Source organism: Silene latifolia, chromosome 10 (genome assembly GCF_048544455.1).
Source record: "Silene latifolia isolate original U9 population chromosome 10, ASM4854445v1, whole genome shotgun sequence".
Lineage (NCBI taxonomy): Eukaryota > Viridiplantae > Streptophyta > Magnoliopsida > Caryophyllales > Caryophyllaceae > Silene > Silene latifolia.
This window is the reverse complement of record NC_133535.1, coordinates 144,024,114-144,047,739: the sequence shown is the minus strand read 5'-3', so window position 1 is coordinate 144,047,739 and position 23,626 is coordinate 144,024,114. Positions and strand designations below refer to the sequence as shown.

At 37.1% G+C, this 23,626-nt stretch overlaps 2 protein-coding genes and 1 long non-coding RNA gene across 3 annotated transcripts; all 3 read right to left on the bottom strand.

Moving 5' to 3' along the window:
• Window positions 1-8,042: 8,042 nt before the first annotated feature.
• Window positions 8,043-12,096, bottom strand: LOC141608399 (uncharacterized). The gene is made up of 4 exons (XM_074427756.1): window positions 11,518-12,096; window positions 11,362-11,434; window positions 11,133-11,241; window positions 8,043-8,061 (listed from the first exon to the last, which is right to left on the bottom strand). The coding sequence occupies exons 1-4, from the start codon at window positions 12,094-12,096 to the stop codon at window positions 8,043-8,045; spliced, it is 780 nt and encodes a 259-aa protein (XP_074283857.1).
• Window positions 12,097-12,973: 877 nt separating this feature from the next.
• On the bottom strand, window positions 12,974-15,498 carry LOC141606136 (formin-like protein 17). The gene is made up of 5 exons (XM_074425155.1): window positions 15,443-15,498; window positions 14,933-15,027; window positions 13,485-13,556; window positions 13,299-13,415; window positions 12,974-13,052 (listed from the first exon to the last, which is right to left on the bottom strand). Exons 1-5 carry the CDS (start codon window positions 15,492-15,494, stop codon window positions 13,038-13,040), a joined length of 351 nt encoding a protein of 116 aa, XP_074281256.1. The 5' UTR covers window positions 15,495-15,498; the 3' UTR covers window positions 12,974-13,037.
• A 322-nt stretch (window positions 15,499-15,820) lies between these two features.
• Window positions 15,821-16,888, bottom strand: LOC141606144 (uncharacterized). The gene is made up of 3 exons (XR_012526589.1): window positions 16,840-16,888; window positions 16,400-16,441; window positions 15,821-15,888 (listed from the first exon to the last, which is right to left on the bottom strand). It is a non-coding gene; the product is annotated as an uncharacterized LOC141606144 (long non-coding RNA).
• Between the last annotated feature and the right edge of the window lie 6,738 nt (window positions 16,889-23,626).

The window sequence follows — 23,626 nt, the reverse complement described above, 5'->3', positions numbered from 1 at the left end:
AAACAAAATGTTCTTACAGCATAGGATAATGTGATACCCATTTAACTATACACTTTGGCTGAAAAAAATCTCAAACAAAGTACAAACTAAATACTTACAATTTTCATGAAAATTTCGCGTTTCTGGGGCTTCAAAACCATGTTTTGAAGTTCAGACAAGACTCTTCTTTCAATTTCACTAAAAATACATTAAAATAAATTGTATTAATAGAAAAACAATAAGATTACAGTTTTTGATAAAAATATAACAATAAAAATTAACGTACCCAGCTTCGACCTTTATTCCCACAACTTCATACATCACTGTAAAAAACTCGGGGAACATCGAGATGAGTTCTTCAAGTACATCAACGCGAGACATCTTAAAAAAAAAATCATTAAAATTAAAAATATATTTATATATTGGGTTTTTTTTTGTATAGAACCACCTATTATGTCCAATTGTTTAAAAATTAGCACATAATATGTTCATCTTTACCAATAACCCCATAGTTTTCATGCTAAACCTCACAATACACAAATATTTTACGATCTATAGACGGTTTATGTTATTTATCGCCCCAACTACGCTTTAACGACTTACGATTATATGTTATACCCAAATTATCCTACTATATTTTTATCAACATCCTTTCCACATTAAACACACAAGCATCACCTCCCACCCACATCTGACATCTCCACCAATCAGCAACCACCGACCACAGTTGCCAACCAAACTGACCCTCAACCACAGTCCACATACATTAGTACACATACACTCATCTGATCTAAGTCTTATTGTTCTTATACTGATCTCTTGTATAACCTATGTGGTTATATACAAAAAACCCTTATATATTCTAAGAAAAGATTGAAAATAAAAAAAAAATCACTAACGCACCTGGGAGTGGCGTAGTTCAGCATACTCCTCATCAAAATAATGAAATAATGCTGCATTAAAATAGAGCACTAGGCTGATCGGGCCATTGTATGAAGCGACTTTCACAGCCCCAAATTCTCGCAGCATTTTTCGTTGAGCTATAGTTACTCTTTTTATCGGGTCCCCCTTCCTCCAAATCTCACGATATATCCCTTCAAGTTTTGTATGCCACTCCATAAAACAAAGAGCGGGTTTTGGAAGAGGTTTGCATGTGAAATACCCATTTAATACCTCAAAACAAAACTTGTTCTTAGCAGATATTGCACGTGAGTAAAGCATATTTTTAAGGTCAGTTGTATAGTCAATCATTTCACCTTGTGTCCACCAGAACGGATGATTGAGCACATACTCCAAGGGCAACCTGTTTAGTACTTGTTCAGTTCTTGCTACTTTGAAATATGTAATATAGACATAGATAAAATTAAATTAAATTAGAACTTACTTCTTATGAAGAGGGATAAAAGTCAAACAATGTTCCATATCAGGTGGAAGAACGATATCAACAGAGGATACGATAGAAGGATGATAAATAAGTTGATTCAAAAGGGATATAAAACCCGTCAAGTCAGCCTCCTTTATACCTCCACTCACGCTTGGTAGGATACGAGGTGCTCCCTCATTTGTCACATACAAGCCATTCCTTAGATTTCCACAGGTACGTTTCTTTATTGTATAAAGAAACGTCAGAGTTAAGATCACCCCCCTATCATAAAAGTTGATATTGAGATTATGTCAATATCTGAAAAAGTAACCCTTCAAAGTGGGAAGACATTACAAATAAAAACTAACGAAAACTTTGTATATTCCATCTAGGGTATGTCAATATCTAGGGTATATTCGATAAACGTTTTCGGAAAGCGTCCGAATTTATTAATCAGTAAGCCTTTCCATGTTGTTTTATCGAGAGACATTTCAATTCGGTATTCGTCGGAGAGCTACACAACCAACAGAATAAAGTTTAGCTAATGTTTTTCATTTCACCTCGTCTATCTATCAAATTAGGGAAAAAAAACGAACAAATACCTTATGCTCCCTAACTTCATCAACCTTCCTCTTCCCCTCTCTAGAGACTTTCACAGCCGCTTCTCTTGCAGAAGCCAACGCCTTTCTATCGGCCATTTCCTTTATATTGGCTGCTTTTCTCTGGGCCTCTTTCTTATCAGTTCCCACTTTCTCGGCTAAGGCGGTCTTAGCTTCCAAAGCCTTGTCCTTTGCTACTAGTGCCAGTAGTTCTCTTTCTGCTGATTGAGCTGCTTCAAGTTCCTCTCTCAATAGTTTGTCCTTTGATGTCAACAACTTGGTTTGCAAGTCCAAGAGAGGAGTAAAGTCCGAGTTGATCCTGAGACCTCTAGTGACAAAAGTGTAACCCAAGTCCAGGTGTGTTGAATCCAAATGGTTTGAATCCAAATGTGCAGCGTCCATAAAATACTCCCCGAGGACCAGGCAAGTTTCCTCTACACTGAATAGCTCTAAAGCATGATCTGGTGCCTGTTCCCCATGTAATCTCCACGCCTCTAAAGCATGGTGCCGTGCTCCTGACATGTACGATTATGAGGATTATCCTAATATATTCTAATACATACATGAATAATACATACATGAATGAATTATATTTTCCCGCCTAAGTATAAGACGGCCCAAAAATTGACGCCTTTGAAAAGCGTCGAAAATCGCCCCAAAAAGCGTCATAAAAGTCAGGGGTGTGTTGTAGTGAGACAAGAAAAAAGAAATAAAAAATCAGAATAATTTCAACAAAAGGAATAATAGCAAACAAATGAGAAATACTAACTTTCTTTCTTCATCTTTAAATGATAGACGAGACAAAGCAACTCCTCGATTAATGCCTGAGATTTTAATGAATTCACAGCCACTGTCGACGCTGCCTCCTTCAAGATACTAATGGCCTCGTCAAACTCATAAGATGCAAGCTTTTCATCTACCCTTACCGACAACTGATTGGAATTTATCATAATAATTTCATCAGGGCGGTTCGGTGTATTTGATGTAGAGGCTTCTCGACTAAGGCTAGGGTTTTGGGTATTTGAGGAAAGGTTGGAGTTTTGTGTACTTGATGAAGAGGCTTCCCAAGTAATGCTATGGCTTTGGGCAATTGATGAAAAGTTGGAGTTTGGGGCATTTGATGAAGCTTTATTCTTCTTCAACTTCTTTTTATCTTTCTTTTTCTGTTCAAGCTTTGTACTTTTTTGTCTTCCCATTGGATTTAAAGAAGCAGAACGAAAATGGCAAGAAATTCTCTAGGGTTTAGAGAAGAAGAACGAAAATGGCCAGAGATTCTCTAGGGTTTAGAGAAGAAGAAGAAGGCGAGAGATTGATGGAGATGGAGAGGTGATGAAACTAGTTTAGGGTTTCAAGGGAAGGGATCAGGCCCCTAAATCGACGGACCGTAACTATGGGTATTCTTGGGTCAAACTACCAATTTGATATAAAATAAAGTGGAGATAGTTTGCAAATTGGTAAAAAAAGTGTCATCGGAGACAAAGTAGTAAAAAAAATAATAATTAAAGATTATGACAAATTGGTGTATGCCTAGGTCCGACCTACCCCTGACCCGAATTAGTTCCGGGTCTAAGTTATGGGACCCATTCCCGACCCTTAGACCCTTTATTAAAGAAAAAAAAATCAAAATTACAACTTTTTCGAATTCATACGGCAGATCGGTAGAAACTCAACTAAAGTATCTTTCTCTTCCCTCATCTCGTAATGTGATAAAACCCAACCACTGACAATACCACCACTCCACCACTGACACAAGAAAACCAACACCACAACACTGATACGCGACTAGCAACCACCTCTCTAATAGCCGGCGACCGACAACCACCATTAACGGCAGATTAATAAACTCATAATGTTAAAGTAGTATGAATTTTTTTTTTAATATTATAGACATCATAGCTGTTAATCTTGTTACTAAAGTGGCTGAAACTCGGACCCGCGGGTAGATCTAGACCCTACCCTTACCCATAGGGTCCGGGTATGGGTCCTCAAATTTTAGACCCTTGCGGGTCCTGGGGTGCACGGGTCCAAATGGAAAATCTCGGGTCGGGTCCGGGTCTAGGCGGACCCTACCCAAACCCTACCCATTGCCATCCCTAGTTGTGGATTTGATAAATAATAAGTTAACAAAAGGGAAGATATTAGTGCATTGGAGGAGTACGAACAATTAGCTAAACAACTAATTTAAGTAAAATATTAATAGCGGGAATAGTGAATTTGTCTCATAATTTATTTCATCATAATTTTTAACTAAAATGATAAAAAAAAAATTATTAATGATAACATTATGAGTTATGCAACTTTAAAGTACTTTTATTTAACTGAAAAATAAATTTTAATGCTAAAATAAAGATAGTCCGGTCGAGATACCAATACTAGTGCGTAGTATTTGAAAAATCTTGATAATATATAATGGGTAGTATTTTGTAATTGAGCCAACAATAAATGAGTAAGATTATAGAGGCATTATGCATTATTCTATGTCCCATCCTGTTTATGATCACAAATTTTCATTTGAAAGTATATTCGCCGCAAGTTTGCGACGGGTCAAATACTACTCACGTGGGTAGATAAGACAAAAGTAAAATAGCTAAGGAGTAACATTCAGTTTTGTCTTATCTACTCACATGAGTAGTTATTGACTTATCGCAAACTTGACAAATATGCCTTTTACAAGGAAGAGTTGCTACGTTATAATATACTCCGTAAATAACACTTGGGATTCAATCAACTGAGCCAACAATAACCCGAAAAAGCCAAGTTAAAATAACACACCTTAATTAAAGGTAAGATTATTGGTGGTCTTGAGACAAGACTTTGATAAGTCTTCAGACAAGACTCTCCCAATCTTACCAATAACCAACTTGAGTTTTGAGAAAGTCTTAAGTCGAGTCCAAGACTCACCTTAAGACTTTGGGCGAGCCTTGACCTCACATTGAAGGAAAATTACCGAATGAAAGAATCTCATGTGTCATTTCTTAAAATAAAGAAAAAAGTTAAAAAAAGTAAAGTTTGACTTAAGTATGACGGATAATGTATAGAATCTGAGATAAGTCTAAGACGAATTTAAACAATAAAGAAATAATAAAAATTAGGGAAAAATTGACGTAGTATAGTTTTTAGACTCAGGAAGAGTCTTACTAATCTCCCAAGCAAAGTCTCACTACTAAACCCAAGTAAAATAATCATTTCTAGCTATAAGTATAACATACCCTAGCTATAAGTATAACATACCTTTCCAAACATGCAAAGAAAAGATGCTTGCAAAAACTTAAACTCCTTATTAGTCACATCACACATCACACAACACACAACACACAACACACAACAACACGCAAAGTTATAAGTACTAACTGTATTATATGATGTATGGACACATCACACATCAGTGACATGTAATCATATTAGTCACATCTACTTTTTACGGTTCTTGTATTCCCTCTCAAGAAAATTGAAGCACTAGAGGAAATGGAGCACTTGATTTCAACTACATACCCCCAAAAGGCAGAAGAGGAACTATTAGCATGCATTAGCAATACCATCGAAATTACAGTAGTTCCTTCCACGATGATGTAATATATATCACTGTCAGCTAAATCTACAAACACAATTATTGCAATAAATGTGCATAAAACTTGGGAATAATCTCTTCATCACCTCCTCTTTCCACCCTCCACAACCACCGCTAACCACCAATCTCCTCTCATTTCTTCCTATTTTAGCCTCCATTACCCCAGTAATAACTACCCCATTCCAAACGAGCCCTAAGTGATGCAGTGATGATAAACAGAAAAAAGAAGAAAGCCATTGGTATACCAGGAAGATCTTAAATAAATTGGAACGAGGTCGAAGCTCAAAAGGGGAGTTTTGGGGGGTGAGGAGTTTATCGGTTGGGTGAATAGACAAAACATCAATTTGAATTGAATTGACGTCGACGTGACTAGGACGCTTAAATAGAGAAGCCGACCATGACCATGACGATCAGATGATGAAGCTTGACATTCTACTATCATTCCACATCCATAAAGGATCACTTCCTCTGGCACCATCAGCTTACAGTAACCTCAGAAATTTTCGCACATCTCCCATACATACATACATACATGTTGGAGTATAAAATCCACTTGTGAGTCCCACATCGTGAAAAAGAGAGAGATTGTCTATCTTATAAGGCCTAGGGGTGTTTCTCCCATTGCCAATTGGTTTTGGGAGATAAAAGCATTCTTGGGCTTGTGAGTTAGACTTCTCTCCTCCACCGCGGATAAGGCCAGACCCATCTCGTGTTTATTATGGTATCAGAGCCCAAGCAAAAAAAAAAAAAAAGACCGGGTCTCGTGTTTAAATCGAGCCTTTATGTGCCCCGACCCGCCGTGAGGATGTCCGGTCCCTCCGGTTTCAAAGCATGAGGAAGTCCGGTCCCTCGGGTCGAGTGAGCACCTTTGTGACGGCTGTGAGGATGTCCGACCTCCAGACCGATCTTTAAGTGGGCTCACAAGTGAGGGGGTGTGTTGGAGTATAAAATCCACTTGTGAGTCCCACATCGGTGAAAAAGAGAGAGATTGTCTATCTTATAAGGCCTAGGGGTGTTTCTCCCATTGCCAATTGGTTTTGGGAGATAAGAGCATTCTTGGGCTTGTGAGTTAGACTTCTCTCCTCCACCGCGGATAAGGCCAGACCCATCTCGTGTTTATTATGGTATCAGAGCCCAAGCCAAAAAAAAGACCTGGGTCTCGTGTTTAAAACTGAGCCTTTATGTGCCCCGACCCGCCGTGAGGATGTCCAGTCCCTCCGGTTTCAGCATGAGGAAGTCCAGTCCCTCGGGTCGAGTGAGCACTGTGACGGCTGTGAGGATGTCCAGTCCCTCCAGACCGATCTTTAAGTGGGCTCACAAGTGAGGGGGTGTGTTGGAGTATAAAATCCACTTGTGAGTCCCACATCGGTGAAAAAGAGAGAGATTGTCTATCTTATAAGGCCTAGGGGTGTTTCTCCCATTGCCAATTGGTTTTGGGAGATAAGAGCATTCTTGGGCTTGTGAGTTAGACTTCTCTCCTCCACCGCGGATAAGGCCAGACCCATCTCGTGTTTATTAATACATATGCATGCATGAGAAGAAATACAGGGAAGATGAGGATGGACTAGAACTAAAAGGAAGTAAGGGAAACAAACAACTAGTGAAGAGGTTTCGTTTAAGGTTAAAACGGGTCAAAGTCTTAAAGCTTAACACAGATACTTCCGTCTTAAACGAGAATTTGGGAAAAAAGAGGGACAAACTAGGAATATCATGAGTAACGATACTAACAACACCGGCTGAAGCTTTAATAGCAGCAACTTTAATAATATGTTTACTTAATTATGTTTGAAAGGGGATTAAATTGACGAGTAGCAATCACGGGTTTGAGTGTGATGGCTAACACTAGAATGGCCATCATAGTAACCATCTTCATATTCTTGTTCATCACCATATCAATTACCAAACTTGGCTTAATTTTTAGGGTATTGCTTGCAGAATTGGATCTGTTTTAATTTTGGTTGATGTTTGTTTGTGTGGTGTACATGGCACGTTTGATACTTTTTTTTTATATAGCCATGGCTTAATAAAAAAACAACATATTATATTATAGACTTATGCAAGTAGTCATCTAAACAATATAAAAACAAATAAGAGCTGAATCGAGTTAAACTGAACTGAATCAAATTAAAGTAAGAGTTAACTTGTGAAGAGATGAATTTGAATTAAATCAAATTTGGATAGAACTGAGTTTAAACTAAGCTAGAAAGAATAAGGCTTAAGTCTCTCTTAAGACAGCTATATCCGTCTTATGATTAAACGGGTCAATCTACACCCACTTAAATATACACATTATTTTTTGTATCATTTATAATATTTGACCCTTTTAAACTTAAAATATATGTCGTCTTAAATAAGAATTTGTGAATAAAAAAAGCAACAAAAGGTGAGGGTTAGAGAGTAAATTACTAAAATATAGTAACCCGGTTTGTAAATATCGTCGACGTTTTCATTCCAAAAGACGATAATGCCCTTTGCACATTTACACTCATTTATCTCTTTAGACACTTTTCTCTCAAATTCTACTAAAAACCAACTACATTTCGATCTCCCATCTGCATTAAACAATTAAAAAATGTTAGAAATTAACGCACATCGACTAGAAAATTTAAATAATTTTAAATAATCGGCAAATAAACGTATTAAACACGGTTTTAAAAAAAATGAACTAGCGCATGAAACCAACGTTGGCCATGGTCCAAACATGGGAATCCAAGGTTTGGCCATGGTCCAAACGTGGGAATCCAACGTTTGGCCATGGTGAACGTCTTTTTTTTTTTTTTTTTTTCTAGTAAAAAAAAAAATTTGTTCAACGTGGCCAAACGTGGAAATCCAACGTTTGCACCATGGTAAACGTTGGTTTCCAATGTTTGATCTATGGCTGAACGTTGGATCTCAACGTTTGGTCCATGGTATAATTTCCGGGGCACAAATCTCAGATTTACGCAGAAAAATCGCAATTTCGCTACTACTAAGTTAATACGTGACGTAAATCAACTATCGAATAGAATTAGCGATGTGCAAAAAAATGAAAATTAAGCAAATAAGTTTTTTAAGTACCGGTGATTCGGGATACGTCATGTTAATTAATCTTGTTAATTGTTGTTGGTTGCTTTTTTTTTTTTTTTTTTAATTTAGTTGATTTTTAGTTGAATTTCAGAGAGAAATTTTCAGAGATAGAAAGTGTTGGATGAGTGGAAGGGCAGTTATCGTCTTTTTTTTAAAAAAAAAAAAACGTCGTCAATATTTACTAAAACGTCGTCGATATAAATCAGCCCCCTTGCTAATTTGGGTTTTACATCCATACAGCTGAAAAAATGAAGGTATTTAAGTGAATAAAGTTAGAACATGCCTTTAAAAAAGTGGATAAAATTAGACAAAACAGACAAATACCGAGTGGGAGTTAAGAGCACCCACAATAGAGAGGATGAGAGATCCTCTTAATACTCTCTTTTCTCTAAGAGGACATCCTCTCTATTGTGAGGCACATGTTACATTTCCTCTTAGCAAGACGAAGATGCTTACTTCCTCTAATTTTAGAGGAAAGCTTACATTGGCCCTAGTGCCCACAAACCAATCACTAGTTGTCTTTTGCATAATAATTCTTTTATTTTTATCCTTTATAAATTTTGAGATTATTTAAAGTAAAAGAGGTAATATGAGAGGATCATCTCTATTGTGGAAAAAAAAATAATGAAAAAGAATGTTAATGGTGAGAAATGAGATTGATGAAAGAGAAAATGAGGTGTCGAAAAAATAGAGGAAGAGTGGAAAAATAGGAGGAAGATAACATTCTCTCTATTGTGGATGCTCTAACACCCCGGGAAGAAAAATATAGCGAATTGAAGTTAGTTGAGAGAGTATTTTTCTCAAGTATCGCACCATAAGTGGGAGAAATGAAAGAAATGACTAGAATAGCATTGTGCCATCGAGGCACCGGTTAGAGATAAATGATTCACCAACTTATTAGGTAACAAATGAATACGACACCTTAAAATGGAATAGGTAAATAAATAATGTAGTTGCTCTTTCATGTACGCATTTTACTCAATCATGTACTTTTTACCATAATATTTCCATAATTTACCCTTCTTCTTCAAAACAAAAAATAAATAAACTCTCTTTCTCCTCTTCTAAAAAACTGATCAATTTTTTTATTAGATTATCAGTTACGCAGCTTAATTCTTATATTGAACAAGTAAATATTCTATTTTCATTAACTATACGTCTTAATCATAGGCATTTTTTTTGTATCAAATTCATTATAATTTTATGCAATTAGATCTAATAAGGTTAATAAAATTAGGGTTAATTAAAATTAATCTTGATTAAGAATAGGGATTAGGAGGGTGCAAGTGGTTAGAGGATAACAAATACATGGGTGAACAAAGATGTTAAATATTGAGCTAGTGAAATCTTGAACGAAAAAATTCGTACTATGTTTCTTCCTAAAGAGCAGGAGACCAAAACAATTGAATACTCTTTTTTTTTTTTTTTTAAAAAAAGAAAAACGAATGAATATAATCCATACAAGTATCTCGTTGCGATAGTCGGTGGATGAGGGAGATAGCAAGCGGTGGTGGTGAGAGTGGCAGGCGGGGTGGTAGGATGGTGGACGAGGAGAGCTTGAAGAAAATAGGGGGAAATTGAAAGGGAAGACAAGCACATGAATGAGTAAAATGGAAAGGGTAAAATCGGTAATGTTGTACATGATTGAGTAAATCATGTACATGAATGAGCATAACCCATAAATAATCGAGATGAAGAGAGCATTTGACTAACGGTTAGATGAGTTAAATAAAGTTCTATACCAAACCAATTGGCAATAAAGTCACTAAATTAGTTTCTCTAAATTGTTCAATACCATTGTCTCTCGTCGATATGGGAAACTGTAATCAATTAATTCATTCCTTCATTAAATTTGCCCGGTTGGGCAATTTTCAATTCATCAAACACCTACTCAGGTCACACAGCCAAGGCTTTAATGTCATGTAAAATGTACATGGAAATATAAGACAAGGTAAAGAACTGGACGGGTAGAGAAACCCAGAAAGGCATGCATCACAAAAGAAAAACCGCATGCGTAATCCGAGAGCTTAACCGCCTACCCCTCAGTCCCTCACAGAGTATAGTGCTACGATAAGCCGACTTATTTACAAAATTCCACAAGCTATTTTATTTTTTACTTCCGATTTGTTTCTCTCTCGAGGCCCATTGTGACTTGTGCCTCGGTTCGCAACCATTTGTATCCATTAAAGGTCGGTCGATCTTTGTTGCTATATACTGGTTGAAATTCACAATCACTTGTGCCCCCGATATGGGGCCTTTACTATGTTGTATCGGCCACTAGTCGCCTGTCCTTTCTTTGTAGCAAAAAGTATCATAAAGCGCATATGAACTTGAAAGCGGTTACGAGGACATATGCGAGTAGATCAACATACGTAGATAATAGCGTATCACTTCCACAGTTCCACCACGAACATGTCCCAAAGATCAAGGGCTCTTTGCAAGAATACTGCCAAAAGAAGCAGAAGTAAGACTCGACGCAAGAACAAATAATGGGATCATATAATACGTACCTTACCTAGCAGGGAATTGTTTGCACTCCAGTCTTTACGTTGCTAACCTCTGATTTTCTGAATACTTCTCTTTCTTCTTTTCAACCTCTAGTTGCTTAAGGTTCTCCTCATGAGCTCGACTGAACATCGTTGTGAAGTTGAGTAAAGTTGTCACAACTGCAACGGATAATGATACATGTAATTACAGAATCTCTTGCGACAAATTACGAATTTCTTCAAGTTTTCAGTGATTAAGCAAAACTGTTTTATATCTTCATAAGATATTGTACAGTACACCTTCTTTTAACTTGTCAAAGATAGGGTGGTGTTCCTGGCAAATTTTAAGCTTCGGAATCACTACTGTGACAAACTGACCAAAGTATAAGATTAGTTAGAGGCAGGAAACACGAGGTTGGGAAACAACTTGCGAAACAGGGGGCAATCAGAGATTACATGCCCTATTTCCCTACACCATTGACACCGTCCTTTGAAGGGACGAGGGCCAGCGGTGTTGGAGTGATGGTGGTGCGGTTGCTGCTGGTTGTATACATGAGGGTTGTAGGGTCGGTTTTGACCACTGTTCTGCTGATTGTGACGATAAGAGGGGTTAGCAGATGGGGCGAATAGATTGGTGTTATTGGTGGTGTTGGTTTCATGTTGTATGAGTAATTCTTGTTGAAACAACTTCTCATGAAGTGCTTCAAAGGTAATGGGGTTATCGCGAGCTCTTACGGGGTTGATGACGGCTTTATAGGTTTCATAATCAAGGCCGCGAAGGACCTTGGCTATGACGTCTTCAGGATCTAGTATTTTGCCCATGAGGGCTAATTGATCCACACAAACTTGAATTGAGTTCATGTAGTCTGAAATAGATTGATCCGCTGATTTTTTAATCGAATCAAACTTTTCCTTAAGTTGCATGATATGGGCACGGGACGGGTTGGCGTAGGTAAGAGCGAGGATATCCCACGCTTCCTTAGAGGTTTTGGCCCGTACTATTAAGGGTTGTAAGGCCGCGGTAAGGGTGCCCATAAGGGCGCTTAATATGAGTCCGTCTTGCTTGAGCTATGTAAAGTAAGCCGGGTAGGTTTTGTCGGTTTTGGGGTCGGTTTTTGTCTCATCAGAGATGGTTGCATCTGGTTGTGGTGTGGATCCATCGAGGAAACCAAGGAGACTAAGACCAAAGAAAATGTTCGTGAGTTGAAAACGCCATGCCGTGTAGTTCATGGTGTTCAATTTTACTGTGATGGTTAAGATTCAAAAATTGCAGCGGTTTCGAGTTATCATGTGGATTTGGGACAGAGATTTCGGAAATAATGGTGGTGTTGGTCATGGTGGCGTGGGAAGAGGCGGAGCGTTTGAAGGTTATGCGTTTGGGTTTGAGAAGGTTGGATCGAGAACCCTTTGATACCATATAAGATTAGTTAGAGAAAGGTGTTTACTGTAATTGTAAATTGTATTATGTTATGAGATGAATACATGTATTTATAGTTGAAAGGCTAAGCTAATTATGGTTAGAAAAGGGAGCCTATAGACAAGATCAAATCTATTCTATAATTACAATGTGAATGATATAAGTCAATAGATTAAACTATTATTTGGAGGATATTTGGTTAATACAAAGTACATACTTAGTATTGTGAACCCTTTCAAAACAAGCTTCACATTTGTTTTTCCTAATTTTTTTGAAGATAATAAATAGAATACCTTGCTCAAATGGGCAACGAGATGGATCTTCTCCAAAGTAGATAATTAAAGCGTCAACATTTCTTCCCTGCAAAACATTTTGTACAACTAGAGTTATTGAACTCAAAGAAGGGCAAATGACCCAACAGATAAATTTTTTCTGAATGTAATGAAGGAATGAAAAAAGGGGAATGGACATACAACAGTGGAATAAAGCAATGCCAACGAGCGCACTTCTAACTAAGCAAAACACAGGAACTCCTTCAATGTCTACACAAGGCGGAAATTCAACACAAGTAAACCTGAAGTGAAGAGATTGTACACTATATACAGTTGTTTTGGATCTTAATAATCACATTATGAAGCTTCTAGGTAAGCTGATAACAAACGGATTTCACTCTCTACCAGACAAAGTAGCTAAGTGGTTCACAGTTCAATGAAAGGATAAAGCCAACTTGAGCTTGTCAAACTCATTGCTCAACAATTCTAGTACCATGAATACCCTCAATGGAGGATAACTTAATGAAAAGTTTTTAACGGGCAAGTACCTTATGAAATTCTTCTGAAACAGGCCCGTCATTCTCTGACATGGACAATTCTTGCAAAATCTTTTCCAGCCCTTTGTTAACTGCTTGCATCTCCTCCGCCAAATATTTTAGTTGGATCTGAAAAATTAAAGGATCAGTAAGTAATATTGCTAATTCAGCAGCTTCTTCAAATTACATATAGCACACCTTTGTAGCAGGTTCCAGGCTAGTAAGAGCCTCTGAGAAATCTAGAACCTCTGGTAACTTTTCAGCAATAATCTGTGAAACATGAACAGCAAGGACACATTTTTATCAGCAACATCAAGACCTACATTTATGTTCATAGGCAATTTATGAGCATTAAATAGCAATAATCTCCAACAGAAGTTCTATGATACTAAATTAAAACAGAAAAAAAAAAAATAGCAGCACTTTGCAGCAACATAAAATGTCATTGCCGCCCACGAGTGTCGCCCTAATTATTTAAAGAGGAGGCGAAATTCCCCTTAGCTTTAGACTCAGCACTTTAGTGGGAGCAATTACCCTTGTGATCTTGTGACATGAATCGTAGCCTATAACACTCATTCACTGTTGAGTACAGGTTGTCACCTTATATTCACATAAGGTAGCATCCACAGTTTCTTCACATCTCAAAAAAAGTTACAGCTAGAGTTCAAGCAAAGCATGAAAAGTAAACACAAACGACTTAAGAATATGGTAAATACAAGCCCCTTTAAGTCAACACTCGGCAACTACCAATCACTCATCCAAGCTAATATAATAAGCATGAACTTGCTGCCATGCGTTAAAGCGCGTGTTGATAGCCGGACTAGACTTGTGTCAGAACTCAGGATTGTATTGCACTATGAGGTCTATGACCCTTGGAATTGGGATAGTTCAAAATGTGAGAAACTGGAGTGAAATGATATTGGGAAAAGAATATATTTCCTGATTTTTTTTTGTATATTTCTTGCCAAAGGCGGCCAGGTGGATAGCTCTAGAATTTGGGAACCAATGCCATGATTGACTCTTGTAGATGTCTTGCACATGAGCATGCCTTGATCCAAGGTTTCATGTACAAAACTATCTAACTACATAGCACATCCATATTATGTTTCGTACTTCTGTCTGAAAAAGTCAAGTGTACCAAAATTTTCTTTCTTAGATATCTGAAATTGACTGCCTATTTTGTAAAGTCACATATTTCCCACTACACTCCTCGTATAGACTTTTGGCCATGACCTCAAATTTGAGTCTGAAAAACCCGAATCACATTCTCTGCAAGTTGATGCTCAATTAATCTCTTTATCTTGAAAACATCAAACTTGTTTTCATGCACCAATGTCTATACAAGTATTTTCTTTATCCACTACACTAACCAAGTGTCTGAAGGCTTCTGTTAATGGCTGGATATGAGGTCGGTGTACGCAAAAAGGCGTGTTTTAAATCAATGCCAAGACAACAAAACACAACCATTAAAGGTTTCTAAGATGTGATCGCATTTGATCACATTTTACAGGATACTGGCCACATTCAGCGAGGTAAGGCCGTGACAGCCAATATCATGACCATGGCCGAAACCGAGATTTAATGCTATGACAAAAAGCACATATAACAATCATCTGCTCGTCCTACAAAACCAAACACAGATGTACCTTGCAAAGATAATGCATCAAAGTCATCTTGTTATTCCGAGCACGAGTTTCAGTGAGTTTCAATAGGCTATCCAGTCGAAAACCAACAGCTGAACCTAAAAACAACAGAATACAAAACTATCACCAAATGGTTTAAGAAACGAGAGTACGGGCTGGTAAACACTGACGAGCCTCTGAAAAGGTTTAAAATCCCAGTTCCAACAAGAAGAAAATTCACTTGGCAAAAAAAAAAACAAGAAAATTTGAATGATGCAGAATCAAGACATGACTGCAGTCTGCAAAGACTAACACAAATGCACAACTATAAACATGGCGAAGGAACCAAAAATAATATAATCCATCTTTGTCAAACAAAAAAACAAAATGCTTGATCTTAAATTGGTCTGCTTTTTTTGATTAAAGAAAACATAAAGGGAACGAAATGACTTTAAAAGACACACTAAGAGACGCACTTAGCTAGAGACAGGTGATGATTATCCATACTGAACCATGCAAATCAATTTAACTAACCTCTAGCTGTGCCTTGATTCAAAGCGTTACCCAATGAAAGAACTGCTCGCATTACTCGTTTAAGTTTTCTTGAATTTCGGATCGAAGAAAGCAAAATATCATGTCAAAATACGAGAAAAGGACATTTATGATTACAAAAATAGAAATTAGAAGTCCTTGAGAGAAAAAAATCAAATGGTAGCATAATAATACAGAGGAAAGATACCACCGCACAAAAAGGCCAACACACTCGGATCACTTGCCCGATCGAAGCGTAACCTACTGAGTATTGAGGCTTTTTTCGAGATCCGAAACCTACACCACAAGCATACATCGATATTGGCAGAGCAGCTAGAGAAGTAACGTAATGAACACCTTTAACTCACCCGAGTTTCAAAGCGCATTTTGAATGAAAAAACTCTCAGCTTGGCCTCAACTCTTGGCACTCGCATTAATTCTAAGAAAAACTGTTACAAAAATGAAAAGCTAATAATCAGATACTACGTATCACTATCTTAGAAGATAAGGCAAGAGACATCAATGTTCTCATATCATTATTTGTGTTACCTAATCCCTATACCTCAAGGAGAACCATTTTTTAAGGTGTAAATGTGCGCCTGCTAAACTGGGTGCCTCTTTGCCTGTGCCTAGGCTCTAGGGATAGGCCTTTGCAAGACGGGCGTAGGATAACATGGATCCCCTACTTGAAGTCTGCTAGTGGTAAGGTTCGTGAACCATTTCAGTGGCCACTAGACTAATCTTAGCTTGGTGCCTCCAACAGAACTTCATATTATCATTAGAAGTAGAAAAGACAGACAAGCTGAGAAGTCCTTAATGATAACATCTGCGTTTCAGTTGATCAAGGAAATTTTGCTACTATAATTGATAAATCAAACCAGAAAAAAAAATCAGAAAATGTTCATACTCAAACATGCCTCTTACTTAAAGAAAAGGGAGATAGTAAAAAGCACTGCTTACCTGTTCACACTTCCCTAGTTTATCAACCTCTCCTCTATAACCCTGCATGAGAAACACATTTGATGTATTGACATAGACATTAGTTTCTTTCTCCAGAACTCATAGTACATCTTTATTTATTACTTTATCCATCCTATTATATCGTCCCAATTACCTTTTGGTCCACTCCAAAATAATTGACTCATTTCTGAATTTAGTAAAACAAAAGATGCTCTCTCCATACTATGGTAGTATTAGTATCTCTAGTTAAGTACCACTTTTCTCTAAATGGTGACATAACTTTACAAGTCAAGGAGTGATAATAATATTTCACATCATTAAATCTTAAAAATAACCTCTAGTCGGATAGGGACAATATAAATGGATGGATGGAGACAGAGAGTAGAAGTTAAAGACTATTTTAGTACTCTATATGCTCAACTTCAGAGCACCATACTTACCTTAAGTAACTCCATCTCCTCCTTGGTCGGACAAAATTTTATAAGGTTGACAACTTGATCTGCATCCAAAGCAGAATTTTCCAAAGAAAGCACTGAAACCTGAGACAAGGCAATTAAAAAGAGAAGCAACATTTAATCGGATAAGTAGGTATAAAAACTTATGTTGCATCTGTTCCAATAGGTTGTTTCCATTTCAAAAATTGTGTAGTACAATAGCTATAGCATACCTCACAATGTTAGTATATGTAGAATAAACGGACTTAACTAGGTTGGTTAGGGATATTTGCCAACAAGGTCAAACCAAAATATTGGACCAGACGGGTGCGCAAAAAGAGAGATTTAAATCAGGATTGGCATACCATTAATTCATGCAATGGAACTTTAACCTTCGAAAGCATGATCTCGCAATTACATGATCTTCTATGATCCACCTACATCAAACAAAATCATGATAAATACAAGGTGTTGCATCAATTGACCTAAAGCCGCAGACATAATTGATTAGTTTACGGAGGTCGCTTATTTCAAACATGTATATCTCAGCAGTAATTAATTTCAAAATGTATGAAGCAAAATGGATTTTCTCGCTATGAATAAAACCGTGCACTTTAATCACGCTTTGCTACCACACAGTCCTTCCGCTACTTGACCTAATAATTGACCACTACTCAGTAGCCCTTTAAAGCTCTACAAGGCAAATTATAAAGTAGAAGGATTAACTATCAACACCCTCCGAGATCCTGGATTCTATGTTTTCGCGGAAATAACGAGACGGATGAAGCAAAGATACTTATATTGAGGCCGGCTCAGCAGACTCCTAACATAGGCGAAGTTTAGAGTGCAACACGATCAAATATAAGCTTTCCCTCGAAGAAGAGATCAAACCAAAGATGGAAATTTTTGGCAACAGATGGTCGTCACAAGACTTACAACAGCAATAAGGACTCAAGTCCCAGGAGAATGGTGGAAGCCATCATAAAGCATCATAAGACTAAGAATAAAAGTAGATCACAGGATCAAATGAAAAGAAGAAGGTATACCAATAATACATTAGGTGAATCTACCATCCTCACAACATAGCCCAATAAAATGGGAAGTCTTCAAATGATGAAAAAAAAAATAATCCACTTATGGCTAAAAAGGAAGTTTCCATATTTCCAATGGAGCCAAAGATTCATTACTCTTTGGTTCTGGATTATGATGGAATAAAGCAAAATGGCTCACTAAAGTGGTGTTTCTTCTTTTCTCTTGTGAAGTAATGGTCGTTCGATGCGAGTTCTCGACGCAATTTTCATCTTGGGTCACTCGGAAACAGCCTCTTTGTGTTGCTAACACAAGGGTAAGGTCACAGACATCCGACCCCCCTTACCCCGCAATTTGCGGGAGCCATTTTGGCTTTGGGGTAATGTTGTTGTTGTTGTTGTATGGCTAAAAAGGAAGAACCTTATCAAGTTGTTGCTAATGAGACAATATCAGGCGTAATGTTTTATAAGGTATCACATTTATCACAACGCATCTGTGTTGGACACCAAGCAATCGAAGTATTGCAAACTCCCCCGCTTAAAGAAATGTAACACCTTCGTTGCACTATGAGCCTACGAATCAATCATCCCCATTGATTCAACGCATCTATTAATACCGAGATCAAACCATAGATGTGTTGCTATTGGGTAGTCTAGGGATATGTATCGTCTTCATAAGTGGTCAAGGGCTTTAAAGACAGTGAAATGCACAAAGTAGAAGGTACATCTCAAGCAACAAGGGAAATGGGAAAAGGATCTATTTCCAGCTCTGTTACTCTATGGATTATCATTGATGTTTGAACCTCAAAAATTGGTTATTATACCTTAATACACCCCCACAAGGAAAAGCTCGTAGGCTACGCAAAGCCCCTGGGCTTGAAGCGTGTATAATGCACCTTGTGCTGAAATTCCACATGTCGGATCATGAGTCTACCAAAAAATGCACGTATCAATTCTTACATTCTACCCAAAAAAAATGCTAAAATTAGTTAGACTATGATTCTGACCTTGAAATTTTTACACGACCTCACATGCATATTTTACACATTGTATGTAAAATTTCTTATAAAATGGTTTATATTACATGTTTTATGATTTTTACATGATAAAAATGGATTAATTAGAGGTATTTTGGTTTAAAATGGTTAGACTTCAATTCTGTTCATGAAATTTTAGTATGTTGTCAAATACAATATTTACACACTGTATGTAAATTTTGAGATAAAATGGTTTTAATAGTGCCCTTAAAATGTTTCCGTTTCTTCTAGTTTTCAAAGATGAAAAAATGGGGTATTTTAATAGTGCCCTTAAAATACTTTATATTTCTTGGAATACTTGTATGATAATTCGTGTTTCTTACGATAACCCTGGGTCAAATTTCCAAGTTTTCTAATGATTGGTAATGTAGTTAGCCCATTAGACTTAAAATGATTTTTATTTATTTTATTTATTAATATTCCATTTAACTCCAGCTTAAACTAAACCTCAAGATTATGGACGAAGATAGTTGACATTGAGATACCTTTTGGAACAATGTGAAGTTGTGACATACAACACCAAAATAGCCTCAAAATGTGTGAAGAGATAAAAGAGATCAAGCCAAAGTATCCCATGGTTCCACAATCCATGTGATCTCGATTATAATTTTATGCTCACCCAATGAGCATAAATTTGTAGCAAATGAACAGATAAAGGGCAGGGACTAGTCCCACGACCCTCCTGCACCAACTCATTATGACAAGAGGTAATATAGATTAATTTGTTAGGAATAATCCCTGAATAAGGTTTACGAACCAGCAAAAGAATAGCGGAGAAAATGAAGGTATTAGGCAACATACGACATAAAATCGAAGGCAATCGCGTGAAGAACTTGCAATTTACCGGTAGTAACTCCACAAAAAGTTCATAAAAGGTAGTTTTAAATTAATTGACGAATTCTATTAAAGGTAATTTTTGGCGAGTAATAACCCAAGGGGTTGTTGAGACACAAGATTACCTGTAAAGACGATGAAGTAATCTTGACCTGGTAGACTACGCAGAATTGCAGATATACAAATGGCAGAGACCAAAGCTTGTACTGCCAGTAGAGGATCCATTGAACACTAAATGTGTACACAGGCTCATCAAATTTTATGAGCCGCACATCCATACCTGAATGTAGCTAAAATTGGCTGACTGTCATAGATGAGTGCTTAACTGGTCTTAAAATTGATAGCCAAAATATAAAAACCCCAAACATAAATCAGCAGTAAAACTGGAATAAACATAAATCAGCAGTAAAAATGGCTGACGGTCATAGGTGAGTGCTAAATCAACTTGCTCACAGATAGATGATTATGCTCGAAATCTAGAGCTACTAACATATATTCTGTAGTTGAATCTGAGAAGTAAGCATAGCTACTATCTAGTAACCCAACCAAAGACAGCCACATGTTTAGGTTAATATCAAGAGATAAGCTAAGAAAGGTTAATATCGTGGACCGCCTTCATCCAATGATGTACTCTAGAGCCAACTTCACATTCTTGTCTTGTTGGAAATAGGCTATCAAAGCAGTTTCCCATCGAAATCCCATATCCATAATCTGCACCATAATGAGCCTAAGATTAGTGTGTCGTATCCTTCAACAAATATATTTGCAAATGTTGATGCTATATGAACTTAAATAGATGCATATCTCATTCAACGAGGCATGCACTAGAAAACAAAGTTTAAAAAATGATGCGTTTAAAACTTCAACATTATTACATGGCAGTATATAGTGATTTTGTGAGAGGCGATCTCACGTGTGACCATAAAAGCAACCATAAGAAGTATTCCTTTTTAAATTTAAAAATTATTTCAATTATGGTATTGATGAATTGATGGTTGTTTCGGTCGAGTTTTGATAACTCATTTACGGTATGGATCATTTCGGTCGCAATAGATTAATAGACAAGCCCTTAGGCCAATGCAGAATGTGAATAAATATTGAGATTTGTACATCATAATCAGATACATACATGCCGAATGGCTTCAATATCCTCAGGAGTTATGATCGAAGTTGCTCCCAATTGTGAAGCTGCACTCCTGTTCCACGAAAACAAAGCAGGTGTGAGGGATTGAGGGATGAGAATTAGTACGAGATGTCACTGATTGGTATGGGTTTCACTACCACCGTAAAGAATTACGTTACTATTAACAGGGTATACTAAAATATATCACAGTGATGATGGAAATAAGCATAAACGGAGAGACATCAGTCACGAAGGTGCAGGTGGAGGAACATATCCACCACCAGCAGGAGAGGCAGTAGGCGCTTGAGCAACTGGAGGAACTTCAGCAACCCGACCAGCACGTGTTGAACCTTCTCTAGCCTCTGCATCATCCACCTAAAACCAACATTCACACAACGTTAATTATCAGCAAAGACTAGAGAGATGCCCCAAGTCATCAATAGTAGTGGAGTGGTCGGGCTTCATTCAAACAAAACAAGATGATTGCATATTAAGCACCAAAAGCAGAAAAACAAAATGTTCTTACAGCATAGGATAATGTGATACCCATTTAACTATACACTTTGGCTGAAAAAAATCTCAAACAAAGTACAAACTAAATACTTACAATTTTCATGAAAATTTCGCGTTTCTGGGGCAGACAAGACTCTTCTTTCAATTTCACTAAATATACATTAAAATAAATTGTATTAATAGAAAAACAATAAGATTACAGTTTTTGATAAAAATATAACAATAAAAATTAACGTACCCAGCTTCGACCTTTATTCCCACAACTTCATACATCACTGTAAAAAACTCGGGGAACATCGAGATGAGTTCTTCAAGTACATCAACGCGAGACATCTTAAAAAAAAATCATTAAAATTAAAAATATATTTATATATTGGGTTTTTTTTTGTATAGAACCACCTATTATGTCCAATTGTTTAAAAATTAGCACATAATATGTTCATCTTTACCAATAACCCCATAGTTTTCATGCTAAACCTCACAATACACAAATATTTTACGATCTATAGGCGGTTTATGTTATTTATCGCCCCAACTACGCTTTAACGACTTACGATTATATGTTATACCCAAATTATCCTACTATATTTTTATCAACATCCTTTCCACATTAAACACACAAGCATCACCTCCCACCCACATCTGACATCTCCACCAATCAGCAACCACCGACCACGATTTGCTAACCAAACCGACCCTCAACCACGGTCCACATACATTAGTACACATACACTCATCCGATCTAAGTCTTATTGTTCTTATATCGATCTCTTGTATAACCTATGTGGTTATATACAAAAACCCTTATATATTCTAAGAAAAGATTGAAAAAAAAAATCACTAACGCACTGGGAGTGGCGTAGTTCAAGATACTCCTCATCAAAATAATGAAATAATCTTTGAATTAAAATAGAGCACTAGGCTGATCGGGCCATTGTATGAAGCGACTTTCATGCCCCAAATTCTCGCAGCATTTTTCGTTGAGCTATAGTTACTCTTTTTATCGGGTCCCCCTTCCTCCAAATCTCACGATATATCCCTTCAAGTTTTGTATGCCACTCCATAAAACAAAGAGCGGGTTTTGGAAGAGGTTTGCATGTGAAATACCCATTTAATACCTCAAAACAAAACTTGTTCTTAGCAGATATTGCACGTGAGTAAAGCATATTTTTAAGGTCAGTTGTATAGTCAATCATTTCACCTTGTGTCCACCAGAACGGATGATTGAGCACATACTCCAAGGGCAACCTGTTTAGTACTTGTTCAGTTCTTGCTACTTTGAAATATGTAATATAGACATAGATAAAATTAAATTAAATTAGAACTTACTTCTTATGAAGAGGGATAAAAGTCAAACAATGTTCCATATCAGGTGGAAGAACGATATCAACAGAGGATACGATAGAAGGATGATAAATAAGTTGATTCAAAAGGGATATAAAACCCGTCAAGTCAGCCTCCTTTCTACCTCCACTCACGCTTGGTAGGATACGAGGTGCTCCCTCATTTGTCACATACCGGCCATTCCTTAGATTTCCATAGGTACGTTTCTTTATTGTATAAAGAAACGTCAGAGTTAAGATCACCCCCCTATCATAAAAGTTGATATTGAGAGTATGTCAATATCTGAAAAAGTAACCCTTCAAAGTGGGAAGACATTACAAATAAAAACTAACGAAAACTTTGTATATTCCATCTAATGGAATTTGTGTTCTAAAAAGAGAAATTTCCAGATCAGATATGACATGGAATCTGTTTTAGTGGTAATTTGTAACTTACCGAAAAATGGTATAAACCTTGCTCTTTATGAAATTCCACCATTTGATATCGCTCTTCTTCTTCCTTGCATTCGGGAAATCTTTAACAAGCTGGTCACAGAAATCCGCAAACGACGATACTTGGTCAGTGATAAGCATAGGGCAGCCGCCAAAGTGAGGATGATTGGAGAAGGCGGTTATGGATAATAACCCATCATAAGATCCAGATAGGGCCATGAAAGCATCAAAATCTTTTTCCTCATCTAGGGTATAGTCGATAAACGTTTTCGGAAAGCGTCCGAATTTATTAATCAGTAAGCCTTTCCATGTTGTTCTATCGAGAGACATTTCAATTCGGTATTCGTCGGAGAGCTACACAACCAACAGAATAAAGTTTAGCTAATGTTTTTCATTTCACCTCGTCTATCTATCAAATTAGGGAAAAAAAAACGAACAAATACCTTATGCTCCCTAACTTCATCAACCTTCCTCTTCCCCTCT

Coding starts and splice junctions, on each gene's coding strand:
- LOC141608399 (XM_074427756.1), bottom strand. CDS start 12,096: ATGGGCACCCTTACCGCGGCCTTACAACCCTTAATAGTACGGGCCAAA. Junction 11,435..11,517: donor GGTGTAGGGAAATAGGGCAT/GTAATCTCTGAT, acceptor TACTTTGGTCAG/TTTGTCACAGTAGTGATTCC. Junction 11,242..11,361: donor CTTTGACAAGTTAAAAGAAG/GTGTACTGTACA, acceptor TATCCGTTGCAG/TTGTGACAACTTTACTCAAC.
- LOC141606136 (XM_074425155.1), bottom strand. CDS start 15,494: ATGCGAGCAGTTCTTTCATTGGGTAACGCTTTGAATCAAGGCACAGCT. Junction 15,028..15,442: donor GAATCAAGGCACAGCTAGAG/GTTAGTTAAATT, acceptor TGTTGTTTTTAG/GTTCAGCTGTTGGTTTTCGA. Junction 13,557..14,932: donor TGATGCATTATCTTTGCAAG/GTACATCTGTGT, acceptor CATGTTTCACAG/ATTATTGCTGAAAAGTTACC.